Below are 14,291 nucleotides of genomic sequence, written 5' to 3' on the forward strand. Positions count from 1 at the left end.
TTAAATCACCCCTGCTTTGAGTCTCCCCCTGACCTTTCCTTTCTCCCCTTTCTAGTCTCTCTCATATACAACAGTCAGAGCCACCTTTGGGATATAGTTAGAAGCTGCTTCTTGTTGTCTGGTTATAACCCAAGAAGAGCCCGAGATGGGGGCATTCCCCTTTTAAGGAGGGGGCATAAAATATCTTTCAGTTGTGAGATATTAGTGTTACTAAAACCCAACCTATAGTGTTTAGATCCAGTCTTGGTTTTCCACCAATTACTAACTGTGCGCATTTGCTTATCAGTAAAATGGCAGTTAACCTCACAGTGACCTCAGAAGTGTTGCTGTGAAGGTTAAACAAGAGACTGTAGGAGACATGCTTATCACAGAACCTACAATGTTGTCAGTGCTTGATTTTTAAAAATCAATTATTATTTCACAGTAAATATGCATAGAAGAATACATGTGTTAACATTTACATTTTTGTGCTAATGAAAGCAAGCAATAGATTTAACAATCTACAATAGAGATAGCCGATCATTTTAATCTGGCCTTTCATTGTTTTTTACCAATATGTTTACTTTCCTAGTTATATTTTTATTTAGGCCAGGATTTTTTGAGCAGTTCTCATAGATTCCCCAGAGTTCCATGGTCTTCTCTCAAACCAACACCATTCCTCAACCAAAGGAGCTCTGCTTCTTTGATCTTTTTTACATTGTAGGCATCTAAACTTAAGTTTTACTTAAAGAAAGAATTCTTCAGTCAACACAGATTTTAAATAGTTTGCAATCCTAGGGTATTATGCGGGGACGAGGAGGTCCAAGAGTGTATTCAGTGTAATGAAGAAACTCATTATAACTTGCTGAGATCATTCAGATTTGCCTGTGATTGTATTAGTTAGGCAGTGGCTGTTTTCCTCCCAGGGGTATAAACCTGGAAAATTAAAACAAAACAAAAGCAAAAACCAAACTCCTCCTTTCCTTAAATTTCCACTTCTCAAGTACAGTGTTTTATCTAACAAGATCTGCTACTTAGCCACATCCTTGTTTGGCTTTTACTGTCCCTCTCCACCCTCTGTTTTCTACCTTCATTTATTAACATTGTAAGGAAGCCTGGAGCATACATGTGTGGAATAGTCTCCATGGCAACTCAGCTTGGAACTAATAAGGTTATGGGAGAGCTTCCATCCCTGCATCTGCCAGTGTCACAAGCAGAAGCCATGTTCCTGTAGCAAAGATTGTACCCTACTGCTGGCCAGCTGTCCCCTTGAGCCACCCAACCAGGCACATGGGATACAGAGAGGATATGGCTCAGTACAAACTTGTCACTACTATTGGAAACGCTCAAAGCTGAGTCACTGGTGCCTTCTTCAGAAGAGATGAACAACTCTCTCACTTAAATGCAAATTCTCTTGCAAAGCAGACCTATCTGGCAGACATATTTGCATCAGAGTAGGGCTTGTTATCAGCAAGGCTGTAAGGTGCCCTCCCCAGTCTTCTGCAAGATAATCCAGGGAACCAGATTATAGAGAAAGGGCAGCTCTCCATTCCTACTCATCTGGCTTAGTATTGATGATGTCTATTCACCCTTTCCTTCCCCTGTTCACCTGTCCATCCCCTATAGTTCCTGAACTGCAAACCTGTTATGTGGTCATAGTTGTTATTTATTTCCATGTTAATCCTGGGCACTGTGTCTCTGAAAAATGGAGATTTAAGAATAAGGCTCTCAGGATACATCTCAGAAGTATTAGGCATTGTATTCGTGTGGCTGCTGTAACCACTTACCACAAAATCAGTGGCTTAGAACAACACCAATTTATGACTTTACACTTCTGGAGGTCAGAAACCTAAAATAGGTCTCAGTGGGCACGTATCAAGTGTCAGCAGGGCTGTGTTCCTTCTAGAGGCTCCAAAGAATGATCTGTTTTCTTGCCTTTTCTTGCTTGTGGCCCCTTCCTCTGTTTTCAAAACCAGCAGTGGCTGGTTGAGTCTTTCTCACACTGCTTTTGCTCTGATACTCTCCTCTCTCCTTCCTCAGTTACAAGCCTTTATGATTACATTAGGCTCACCAAGGTAATTCAGGATAATCTTATTTTACAATCAGCTGATTAGCAACCTTACGTCTACTACCTTAGTTTCTTTTTGACATGTAACATAACACATTCACAGGATCCAGGGATTAGGACATAGATGTCTTATTCTACCTACCATGTGCATACATCAGAAACCATGGTTATAACACAGGAAACATGACAGTTCCTCAAAGCATACAGTTGTGACCTTGTTGTATTAATCTTAACTATCCAAATTTTAATCACACAAACTTTTCCTTAATCTCACAGTAACTTGGCAGTTTCAGTGTAAGAAATAATGATGTTAATTATGCTACATTCAAAGTGTGCTGGTCCTGAAGTTGGTCTGTGAACTCTTGTTTTCAGCTGCTTGACGGCAAAGAAATAAAGCAACTGAATGTTCAGTGGCTCCGAGCACACCTGGGCATCGTGTCCCAGGAGCCCATCCTGTTTGACTGCAGCATTAGTGAGAACATTGCCTATGGAGACAACAGCCGGGTGGTGTCACAGGAAGAGATCGTGAGGGCAGCCAAGGAGGCCAATATACACGCCTTCATCGAGTCACTGCCTAATGTAAGTCTCTCTCCAAATTAACAGCCCGGGAGCATGTGGCAGCCTCCCTGGCCTATGCTTTGATGTATAAGGGGATGGTTTCCCAGAAGTGAAGAGAAATTAGCAACCAAATCACACCCTTACCTGTATACAAGCATCTGGCCACACTTCCTATTTGGGTTAGATGTTACGTTTGTCTGATCACCTCACCCTCCTTGTGAGGAAGGGATGAAAGTGATCACTTCAGGTTTAGGAGAGAGGAACATTTCTGGGATAGGAGAACTGGAACAATTCTCTAGATCCAAAGCTATTAGGCTTGAGGCTCCACCTTTTTCAGCCCAAGGGATAAGTACAATGTCTGGGAAGCCTTTCCCTTCAAGTCCAAGTACAGAGGCTGGGTCTCTACCTGCACATGCTGCTTCTGGCCTGCTGAGGAAGCAGGCATGACTGTCCCTCCCCATGTCTCTGCTCTGTTTCTCTTCCTTCTTCCTTCTTGCAGCTGTCTCCCAAGACTCAAACCTCACTGTGGAGTCAGTCCAGTCCAGAGGGCTGAACCCATGCCAGAAAGAGGGCTCTCTCTGAATAAGGGTTGAGCCATTAGGGTGACCAGGGTATCATGTAATCTCTCATCATCGTACATTTCATGGGCCCCAAACTTTGTTTACAGTGAATGGTTGAAGTATTTTCTAGGGCTCCCTGGGCCGTTGTCCTATGGGTGTCCTCTGAATTCCTCCTAGGAAGTTGGATAAATGAAACCTCTCACCCTCTCTTAAGCCCTCTTAGGTCCTGTATTTTAGTTTTTGTGTTTTGTCTTGTTTTGGAATACAAGTTGAATATTCCTTATCCAAAATACTTGAGATCAGAAGTGTTTTGGATTTTGGAATATTTGCATGTACATAATTCACTTATATTTCATGTATACCTTATACACATTAGCCCGAAGGTAATTTTATACAATATTTTTAATAACTTTGAGCATGAAACAAAGTTTTGACTGTGTTTTGATTGTGACCTGTTACATGAGATCAGGTGTGAAATTTTCCACTTGTGGCATCATGTTGGTGCTCAAAAAATTTCAGAATTTCAGATTTTGAATTTTTTGGATTATGGATGCTCAACCTATATTAACAGTCCAAAATTATATTTTTCCCAACTTTATTTCAGAATTAGGGGGTACATGTACAGGCTTATTATACCTGGGTATATTGCATGATGCTGAGGTTTCAGGGTACAAATGATCCCGTCACCCAGGTACTGAGCCCAGAACCCAATAGGTAGTTTTTCAACACTTACCCCCCTCCCTCCCTAATAGTCCCCAGTTTCTACTGTTGCCATTTTTCATCTATGAGTACCTGATGTTTAACTCCCACTTATAAGTGAGAACATGCAGTATTTGGTTTTCTGTTCCTGCATTACTTTGCTTGGGATAATGGCCTCCAGCTGCATCCATGTTGCTGCAAAAGTTAGGTCCTATATTTTGAAGTGCTTCTCAACCTAGGTAATCTACCCCACCCATTATCATCAGTTATGCTCTTTATTCTAAGGAAGTGCCCCCTAAAACAAAGCTCAGGAGCCTCAACCCCTCAGGGAAGACAGTTTCCTCATGAGGCAGGCGAGCAACACCAGGTGGCTTTCTTTCCCAAGATTCCCTTCTGTAGGCTCTTCTTCGGATAACTGCTGACACCAATCTCATTAAGTCCCAGGGAGATGGCCTTGTCTCCCACTCTCCTTTCACAGTCTAGCCCAACTGGAGGTAATTGACCCTTCCCCAGGCTCAAACATTTAAAATGGAAAGCTCCAGTCCCCTTTACTGATAGAGGATAGTGGTTCTCAAGTATAGACACAGATCAGCATCACCTGGGAACTTGTTAGGAATGCAGATCCAGCAATCCATGTTTTAAGAGCCCAGATAATACTGACGCAGGCTCAAGTTGGAGAACCACTGGGCTAGGGGTTAATAAAACACAAACACAGAGAGTAAGTATTATCTATCTTCTTAAATATACTTTGCCCCTCTGGCATTTGTCTGCCACAGAGACTTCAGCCTTTCTGGGATCCGGGTCTCTAATCTGTCACACAGAACACACCTGTAGACACCGTAATTCTCTTCCTCAGTGTCTAGACCAGGAGAGAAAAGGTAAACCCCCTAAGTCCTGTTACCTAAGGATCCACTTCTCCTAAGTGATTAATACTAGGATTTCCCTCACCCTGTAGGTGACTGGTTTAGTTACCTCCTCCTTGTAAGATTGCCGCACTGCCTTTATCTGCCTCAGCAGGATGAGCACTATATCAAGAGTGCAATGAGTAACCCCTCCACTCACATGAGACACACTTCACAGTGCTCCTGCCCTCTGAGGCAGCCACGGCTCTGGGGCAGAGCCAGTCCCAAACATCTGCCAAAACTTCATCTGGAGTCTTCTCCCTCTATTTACAGGGGGAGACCCAGGGCTGAGTGCCACAAAACTAGGGTTGCCAGATATAGCAAATAAAAATAGGCAACGCTGTACTAAAATTTCAGCCTGGCAAGGGCCTAGAAATAATAAAATAGTATTGTTTTCTAGGTTACAAGTGCAGTCACATCCTGTTTCTGCTCTCTCCTGAGTAACCTTTAACTGCCGTTCCTATCATCATAGTGAATAGTTGGTGACAATTATCTACTGTGGGAAACAATATGGGAAGAATTTTGGGAGCACTCTAACAACAAAAATGTTTAAAAAGGAGATATTCATTTTCAAAGTTAGATATCAAAATGGAATCCTTTATGTAGCACCCATTAAAATTGTTTAAGTGTTGGAGATACTTTCATAAAAACAGATACTAAAAGGCTAACGTCCCAAGAATGGTTTTCCTCAATTTAAAATCATGCAGAGAGTGTCACCTGCTGGTTACAATTAAGATGAGCTTCAATTATTTTATTATGAATACCTTGTTCAAATCAAATTTCCTTTCTCCTGTCAATCTTTGTCCCAAATATAATGAAACCAGAAGATGGAAGATACTAACATTGCAACGATATTCTTCTTCATTAAAATGCTGACCTGTTTATACTAAAACATATCATCTTAAGGCCCAAACATCTGTTTTTCAAAGAGATAGTAAACCTGCCATTTTGGGCTTTTTTCTGTTCTTTCCTTAATTATCCATGAACAATTCTTAGCTTCTGAACCTAAATTTTTGGAGCATAGAATCATTTATCCTACTTTCTATAAGCAAGCTGTTAGAACTTTACTATCAGTTCTACTTTCATAACAACAAAACCTTATTTACAGAAATATAGCACCAGAGTAGGAGACAAAGGAACTCAGCTCTCTGGTGGCCAGAAACAACGCATTGCCATAGCTCGTGCCCTTGTTAGACAGCCTCATATTTTGCTTTTGGATGAAGCCACATCAGCTCTGGATACAGAAAGTGAAAAGGTAAGAATTTAAATTGAGTTTATTCATACTTGAATCATCATCCTTAAAAATGCTTTATTCTCCATAGTAAAGAACAAAATGTAGTCAGATTATTGATTGTTATTTACATCACCTTTCAGTAAAATGTAAACAGTTTCTGTAACTGTGATTCAGGAGAGAAAAGATGACACAAAGCAAATTAGTCTTAGAGCACATATGCTTCACAAACCATCCCTAGATCACTTCACGTTGACCTAAGAAGCTGCTTTCAGGAGGTGTATTTCCTGCTTCTACTGGCAGCATCTCTCAGCAGCCATAAGGAAAAGTGGTAGGGTAAGGCAATGTTAAAATCTGGCTGTACCTTTTTTAAGATAAATATTAGCAATCATTTCTGACTGGAGAAAAGGTTAATAATTCAGATTATCTGAAAGACCAACTCAGTATGAGATGTTCCCTACTTTACAATACTAAAATTCAGGAGTCTGTGTTTGGTCTTTGCTCAGGCTTCTTGAATTTACTGTGAGCTGGATTTGAGGTCTGTTTTCAAGGATGTTGTGTTGCTAGACACATTAGTAATGTTTTTAAATGAGTCAGTGAACTGTATTTACTCCCTTAACTTTAAGAGTAGATGACTGCTGGCTGGCACCTACTGCCGTGGCTCACACCTATAATCCCAACGCTGGGAGGCTGAGGTGGGAGCATCACTTGAGCCCAGGAGTTTGAGACCCGCCCGGGCAACATAGGGAGACCTTGTCTCTACAAAAAATAAAATAATTAGCTAGGCATGGCGGTGGGAACCTGTAGTCCCAGCTACTCAGGAGGCTGAGGTGGAAGAATTGCTTGAGCCCGGGAGGTTGAGGCTGCAGTAAGCCATGATTGCACCACTACACTCCACCCTGGTGACAGAGTGAGGCCCTGTTTCAAATTATTTAAAAAAAAAAAAAAAAGTTAGGGATAGATAACTACTGCCTCGGAACTAACCCAAACTAGGGTTCAGTCATCTTCTGATATGACAAATCCTTTGTTTTCAAAAACCTGTTCTGTTTCACTGACACCTTGTTAAAGAAGGATCTATTGTTGGAGAAATCTTGTTAAAGAAGGATCTATTGTTGGAGAAATTCATTGTGGAGCTTTTTTTTTTTTTTTTTTTTTTTTTTTGAGACGGAGTCTTGCACTCTCACCCAGGCTGGAGTGCAGTGACGCATTGACGCCATCTCTGCTCACTGCAAGCTCCGCCTCCTGGGTTCTCGCCATTCTCCTGCCTCAGCCTCACGAGTAGCTGGGACTACAGGCACCTGCCACCACGCTCGGCTCATTTTTTGTATTTTTGGTAGAGATGGGGTTTCGTAGTGTTAGCCATGATGGTCTTGATCTCCTGACCTTGTGATCCACCCGTCTTGGCCTCCCAAAGTGCTGTGATTACAGGCATGAGCCACCACACCCAGCCTATTGTGGAGCTTTTTATGGAAAAGGAATTAGGGAAAACAACTATTATGCGAATTAATCTATGTGATTATGGACTAGGTTGTCCAAGAAGCCCTGGACAAAGCCAGAGAAGGCCGTACCTGCATTGTCATTGCTCACCGCCTGTCCACCATCCAGAATGCAGACTTAATAGTGGTGTTTCAGAATGGCAGAGTCAAGGAGCACGGCACACATCAGCAGCTGCTGGCACAGAAAGGCATCTATTTTTCAATGGTCAGTGTCCAGTCTGGAGCAAAGCGCCAGTGAACTGTGACTGTATGAGATGTTAAATATTTTTTAATATTTGTGTTTAAATATGGCATTTATTCAAAGTTAAAAAGCAAGTACTTATAGAATTATGAAGAGTTATCTGTTTAACATTTCCTCAACCAAGTTCAGAGTCTTCAGACACTTCGTAATTAAAGGAAGAGAGCGAGAGACATCATCAAGTGGAGAGAAATAATGGTTTAAATTGCATTATAAATTTTATAACAGAGTTAAAGTAGATTTTTAAAGATAAAATATGTAATTTTGTTTGTATTTTCTCATTTGGACTTAACTGATTGCTTTGCTAAAAGATTATAGAAGTAGCAAAAAGTATTGAAATGTTTGCATAAAGTGTCTATAATAAAACTTAAACTTTCACATGACTGGAGTCATCTTGTCCAAACTGCTTGTGAATATATCTTCTCTCAACTGGAATATTGCAGATAACTTCTGCTTTAAAAAAGTTTTCTTTAAATATACCTACTCATTTTTGTGCGAATGGTTAAGCAGTTTAAATAATTCCTGTTGTATATGTCTATTCATATTGGGTCTTGCAGAACCATCTGGCTTCATTCTTCTTGAACTTGATCCTGCTGATTCTTGCATTTCCACATTAAGGTGGTTCTCAAACCCAAAACACAGATCAGTATAAGATTTTAGGGGGTGGGGTAAGGCACAATTATGAAGTGTGTATTATTCAGATATAGAGTAAATACTTTGCATTGCTTTTATAAAGGGTTCTTTAAGGATTTTTAAGATTTTTACGCTTCCAAAGTACATTTACTTTTTGTCTTGATAATGAATTACTTTTGCCAATAATTGGCCTCTTCCAAAAGTGATCCTTCTGACTTACAGATGTTTAAAATGTGCCATGAGTTTAACTACATCTTGATACAAACATGATGAAAAAAGAAGATAATGTATCACAAAGATTGGTACTCTGGACGACAAAATTTTTAAAATTAGACAAAAAGCATTATTAACATTATAAACTATATTTATTATAAACAATTGCTATCTTAAAAAAAGAACTTCTAAAAAGAAAAAAAGAGAAGCCATCACCTCCAGGAAAAAAAAAATGGGAAAGGATATAATCAGGTAATTCTCAAAGAAGAAATGCATGTGCCATGCATTTCTCAAAGAAGAAAAATTAATTCAAGATGGATTAGAGATTTAAATGTTAGACCTAAAACCATAAAAACCCTGGAAGATAACCTAGGCAATACCATTTAGGACATAGGCATGGGCAAAGATTTCATATTTAAAACACCAAAAGCAATGACAACAAAAGCCAACATTGACAAGTGGATCTAACTAAACTAAAGAGCTTCTGCACAGCAAAAGAAACTACCATCTGAGTGAACAGGCAACCTATAGAATGGGAGAAAATTTTTGCAATCTACTCATCTGACAAAGGGCTAATATCCAGAACCTACAAAGAACTCAAACAAATTTACAAGAAAAAACAAACAACCCCATCAAAAATTGGGCAAAGGATATGAACAGACACTTCTCAAAAGAAGACATTCCTACAGCCAACAGACACATGAAACAATGCTCATCATCACTGGCCATCAGAGAAATGCAAATCAAAACCACAATGAGATACCATCTCACACCAGTTAGAATGGCGATCATTAAAAAGTCAGGAAATAACAGGTGCTGGAGACGATGTGGAGAAACAAGAACACTTTTACACTGTTGGTGGGACTGTAAACTACTTCAACCATTGTGGAAGACAGTGTGGTGATTCCTCAAGGTTCTAGAACTAGAAATACGATTTGACCTAGCCATCCCATTACTGGGCATATACCCAAAGGATTATAAATCATGCTGCTATAAAGACACGTGCACACGTATGTTTACTGCAGCACTATTCACAATAGCAAAGACTTGGAACCAACCCAGATGTCCATCAATGACAGGCTGGATTAAGAAAATGTGGCACATATACACCATGGAATACTATGCAGCCATTAAAAAGTATGAGTTAATGTCCTTTGTAGGAACATGGATGCAGCTGGAAACCATCATTCTCAGCAAACTATCGCAAGAACAGAAAACCAAACATCGCATTTTCTCACTCATAGGTGGGAATTGAACAATAAGAACCCTTGGACACAGGAAGGGGAACATCACACACCAGGTCCTGTTGTGGGGTGGGGGAAGTGGGGAGGGATAGCATTAGGAGATATACCTAATGCAAATGACGAGTTCATGGGTGCAGCACACCAACATGGCATGTGTATACATATGTAACAAACATGCACGTTGTGCGCATGTACCCTAGAACTTAAAGTATATAAAAAAGAAAAATGTATACAGTTTCAATAATCAAAGAAATGCAAATTAAAACAAAATATCATTTTTTTTGCATAGTAACTTGATGAATAAAAAAAATCTAATATGACATTCCTATTTCTTTCCATTTCTAATGTGAAATGGTCATTGATATAAACTTCTTTGTTTGATAATGTAAGTAAAAAAATGTAAATATATATATATCCTTCAAGACAGCAATTATAATTCTAAGGATTTAAGAGATATGTAAAACGATACTTTTAGTAGCATTACTTATAATATTGAAAATTGGAAAGATCTAAATATTTAACAGTAAGAAATTATATATTAAATTTTGGTGCATTCACAAAATGGAATACCATATAATCATTAGAAAATTAAGTTGAAGAATATACCAAAATATAATTTGTATAAAGAAAAAATGGTTGCCAAATGGCTTGAACATTATGGTGGCTTTTTTATATTATATATATAATATAAATCTATATTTATGTATCTATAGTTGTATATCTATATTTATATATCTATATATAACTACAGTTCATATATAATACATATAATTTTATATATTTAATATATATATTTAAACTTCTGGGAGATAGTCCAAAATAAACCAGAATTAGAAATGATTTTATCTCCTAAGTTTTCAACTTTTGTTTTAAAATTTTAAGGTACTTTAAAAAGTGTGCTTAGTTTAGGAAATTTCGATAAATTTATGTGAATAGAAACATAAAACCATGTCACTTGGTTTGACTTCTTAAAGCTAGAGATTTTTCCTTCAACTCTTTGTATGTCTGCTATAAGGACCCTTTGTTTTTTGTCTTTTGTTTTTTTTTTTTTTGAGGCGGAGTCTTGCTCTGTCGACCAGGCTAGAGTGCAGTGGTGATCTCGGCTCACTGCAACCTCCACCTCCCGGGTTGAAGCGATTCTCCTGCCTCAGCCTCCTGAGTAGCTGGGATAAAAATTCTTACATGTCTATAAAAAGAAAAATAAAAGTATTTTTTACTGTCGTTTGCACAGTCTAGTTGCTATAGCTGGTGACACTCGCTGGCTCTCTCTGAACCATGTTTCCCTGTTCACTGTTTTGCCCTGGCTGGAGTTGCATGGAGGTCGAGCCCCTCCCAGGGCCTCTAGCTTTTTCTGCTTGAATATATTGCTGCCCCTTTAGCGTTAAAGGCTGGCGGAGAGGGGGTGCTCTTTTTCACACCATTTATTTTCTCCAAATTTACTTCACAGGGTCAATTACCACATTCAACCAGTGATCTCAGATGCAACAAATGATTTCAGTACAAGTAAAGTCTCACTCGAAGACATATACACCATTATTTGTAACACTGTTATAGTAACTCTGGTAGAAAGTAAGAGAAGCAGAAGTTCTTATGTTTAAGAAACATTTTCTTGAGTGACACAAAAGGTGATTACAGTAGTGAAGCTGTAGGACTATGTGATTAAACTGTGTCACACGCCATGGATAATAGTTAAAAGCATGTGATATGGTTTGGCTCTGTGTCTCCATCCAAATCTCATGTTGAATTGTAATCCCTAATGTTGGGGAATGGACCTGGTGGGAGGCAACTGGATTGTGGCAGCAGATTTCCCCCTTGCTATTCTCATAATAGTGAGTGAGTTCTCGTAAGATCTGGTTGTTTAAAAGTGTGTAGCACTTCCTGCTTCCCTCTCTCTCTCCTGCCACCATGGGAAGATGTTCTTGCTTCACCTTCATCCTTCTGCCATGATTGTAAGCTTCCTGAGGCCTCCCCACCCATGCCTGCTGTTCAGCCTGTGGAACTGTGAATCAATTAAACCTCTTTTCTTTATAAATGACCCAGTGTTGGGTAGTTCTTCATAGCAGTGTGAGCATGGATGCATGGAGCAGAGTAGCAGTAGTGTGCATAGCGCAGAGGCTGCCTGGTGGGAAGGGACAGTGTTGTTTGTTGTGTTGTGTTTTATAGCTGTATGCATTTCTCTTCTCAGCAGGGCCACATGCTCTGTGAAGGCTGAGTGATACTGTATTTATCTTAGTGTCCCCAAAAGCCTAGAAACAGTGTCTTAGGCATAGTAGACACTCACTAAATGTCTGATGAAGTAAATTATGGGATGTTGGTGAGGTACCAAATTTAGGTGGGCCCAAATTGTGGTAAGCCTAGAATGCCAGGCAGAGGAATTCAGATTTGAAGAGAGAGAAAATGAAAAACCATTGATGACTCTGAATAGGAGCATAATGTGGTGAAAATACTGGTACCCACCCAGAGGGATTGGTCAGGAAAAGCCCTGCAGTGGGTTGAATGGTGGCCTCCAAAAAGGCATCTCCGCATCCTAATTCTCAGAACCTATGAAGGTGACTTTACTTGGAGAAAGGTCTTTACAGATATAATTAAACATCTTGAGAAGAACATCCTGGATTATTCTGGTGGGCCCTAAATCCAGGGTCCAGTGTCCTTATAAAAGTGAGGCACAAGAAGGTTTGACATAGAAGAAGAGGAGGTGATATGATCATGGGAGCAGAAATCAGAGTGATGCAGCCACAGGTCAAGAAATGCCAGCAGCCACCAAAAGCTGGAAGAGACAAAAAAATTGATTATCCCCTAGAGTCCATGAAGGAATTGTAATCGTGCTGGATTTTGGATTTCTGGCTTCCAGAACTAGGAGAGAAGAATCTTCTGTTGTTTTAACCCACCATGCTTGTGGTAATTTGTCACAGCAGTCTCAGGAAACTAATACACGCCTCAAATCAGTGAAGCTACATAAGATGCTTTTATTTAAGAGAAAACATGCAAGCGGCTAAGGGTGATGTGACTCTGAGTTGGGATGGTAAGAACAGAGAACAGGTAGCTATGAGAAACACTCACAGCCTAGCAAGAGGAGGAGGGAGGATAGAGGCCAGCTGGGAAATGCTGTGACAGTGAGGGAGATGAGGAACTCTTTAGAAGGAGGAGGATTTGTTCGTATGGCTTGAACATGACATCAAAGCAATAGATGTTTGAGGTGTGGCCCTCAGGATACAGACAAAACACAGATGGGTCCCAGCATGTGCCACTTACTTGAGTTCAATCCTTTTCTAGCCCAGGCTTCTTTATTTTCCTAGTTTCACCCCAGATTATCCAGTTATACCCAACTTTAACAATGATGGTTCTTCTATTTGGTTCACCAGAATCAACTCCTGATGTTAGGACAAAATGTGCTTTAGTCTCTTTCCTGACACATAATGCAGTCATTTGTCCCCAGGTCTCAGTAAGAGGTCTTTTTTAGAAATGCATTTTTCTTATATCTCAGCTTAAGGCGCATGCTCTGATGTATGAACTCTTTGAGGAGAGGACTGTCCTTGCGTCACTGTGTTCCGGTGTTTGGCAAAGTCCTTGGCATATAGCAGAGGCTCAATAAGCATCTGTTCTTTTGCCAATTTGTGTGTGTGTGTGTGTGTGTGTGTGTAAAAGTGTGTATCATTTTCTGGGTCAGTTTCATTTTATCACAAATTAATATCTAAAAAGGCTTTTGTTAATATAAATATATATAAAGAAGATTCTTATCTAAAGCCATGTAATTGTACATGAAAAAATAGGGGAGCCTATAATTACAGTAATATCTGAGGACTGAGCCTTACCCACTATACAGAAGAAAAGAGAAGACTTACTCAAATTGTGTGCTCTTAATTTTGGAAAAGAATATATATATATATATATATATGAAAGTTGTAGTAGTATAGTAACAGTATTGTACCAATTTCAGTGTTCTGGATTTGATTTTGAACTACAGTCATTACATGTCATCATTGAAGGAAGTTGGGTGACAGGTACACAGGGTGCTATGTAGGAGCCCCCTCCCCACCTGACCTCCCAGAAGGAAGAAGTAAAGAAGAAGCCTAACGATGGGAGGATGGGGAGGGGTAAGACATGGAGGAAGAGACATAACAGGGGGTGGGCAGGAGGGGAGGGAATTTTTGCTTCACTACGCTTGTTCAAAAAGCACAGCCATCAACAGCAGATGTCTGACACCCTGTAAGTCTGAACAGTCAGATGATGTATATGAAAGTCATTTGTAAAAGTTTTAATAGTTACATAATACAAGGAATGTTATACAACACACGTATTTATTGAATCCCCCTCACAAAGAGAAGGGAGCACTTTTAAGACAGCCTTTTCTTCCTGAATCTGTTCCAAAAGGAGCCTCAGTGACTTTCCTCGAGGCCACTTAACACTTGCTCCAAGGTCAGAACTGGAGGCAAGACCCTTCAAAGAAGCCTCCAAAACAAAGGCCTTCAA

General features: G+C 39.8%; 1 protein-coding gene across 2 annotated transcripts in view; it reads left to right on the plus strand.

The window, feature by feature from the left end:
* ABCB1 (ATP binding cassette subfamily B member 1) overlaps positions 1–8,635 on the plus strand; it is a 218,533-nt gene extending 209,898 nt beyond the window's left edge. For both annotated transcript variants that reach the window (XM_025379380.1, XM_025379381.1), the window contains 3 exons: positions 2,420–2,626; positions 5,875–6,021; positions 7,525–8,635. In XM_025379380.1, the coding sequence (XP_025235165.1) occupies positions 2,420–2,626; positions 5,875–6,021; positions 7,525–7,731 (561 nt within the window). In that variant the 3' untranslated portion in view covers positions 7,732–8,635. The remainder of the gene's footprint in view (positions 1–2,419; positions 2,627–5,874; positions 6,022–7,524) is intronic.
* Positions 8,636–14,291: the final 5,656 nt, after the last annotated feature.

Source organism: Theropithecus gelada, chromosome 3 (genome assembly GCF_003255815.1).
Source record: "Theropithecus gelada isolate Dixy chromosome 3, Tgel_1.0, whole genome shotgun sequence".
NCBI classification, from domain to species: Eukaryota; Metazoa; Chordata; class Mammalia; order Primates; family Cercopithecidae; genus Theropithecus; species Theropithecus gelada.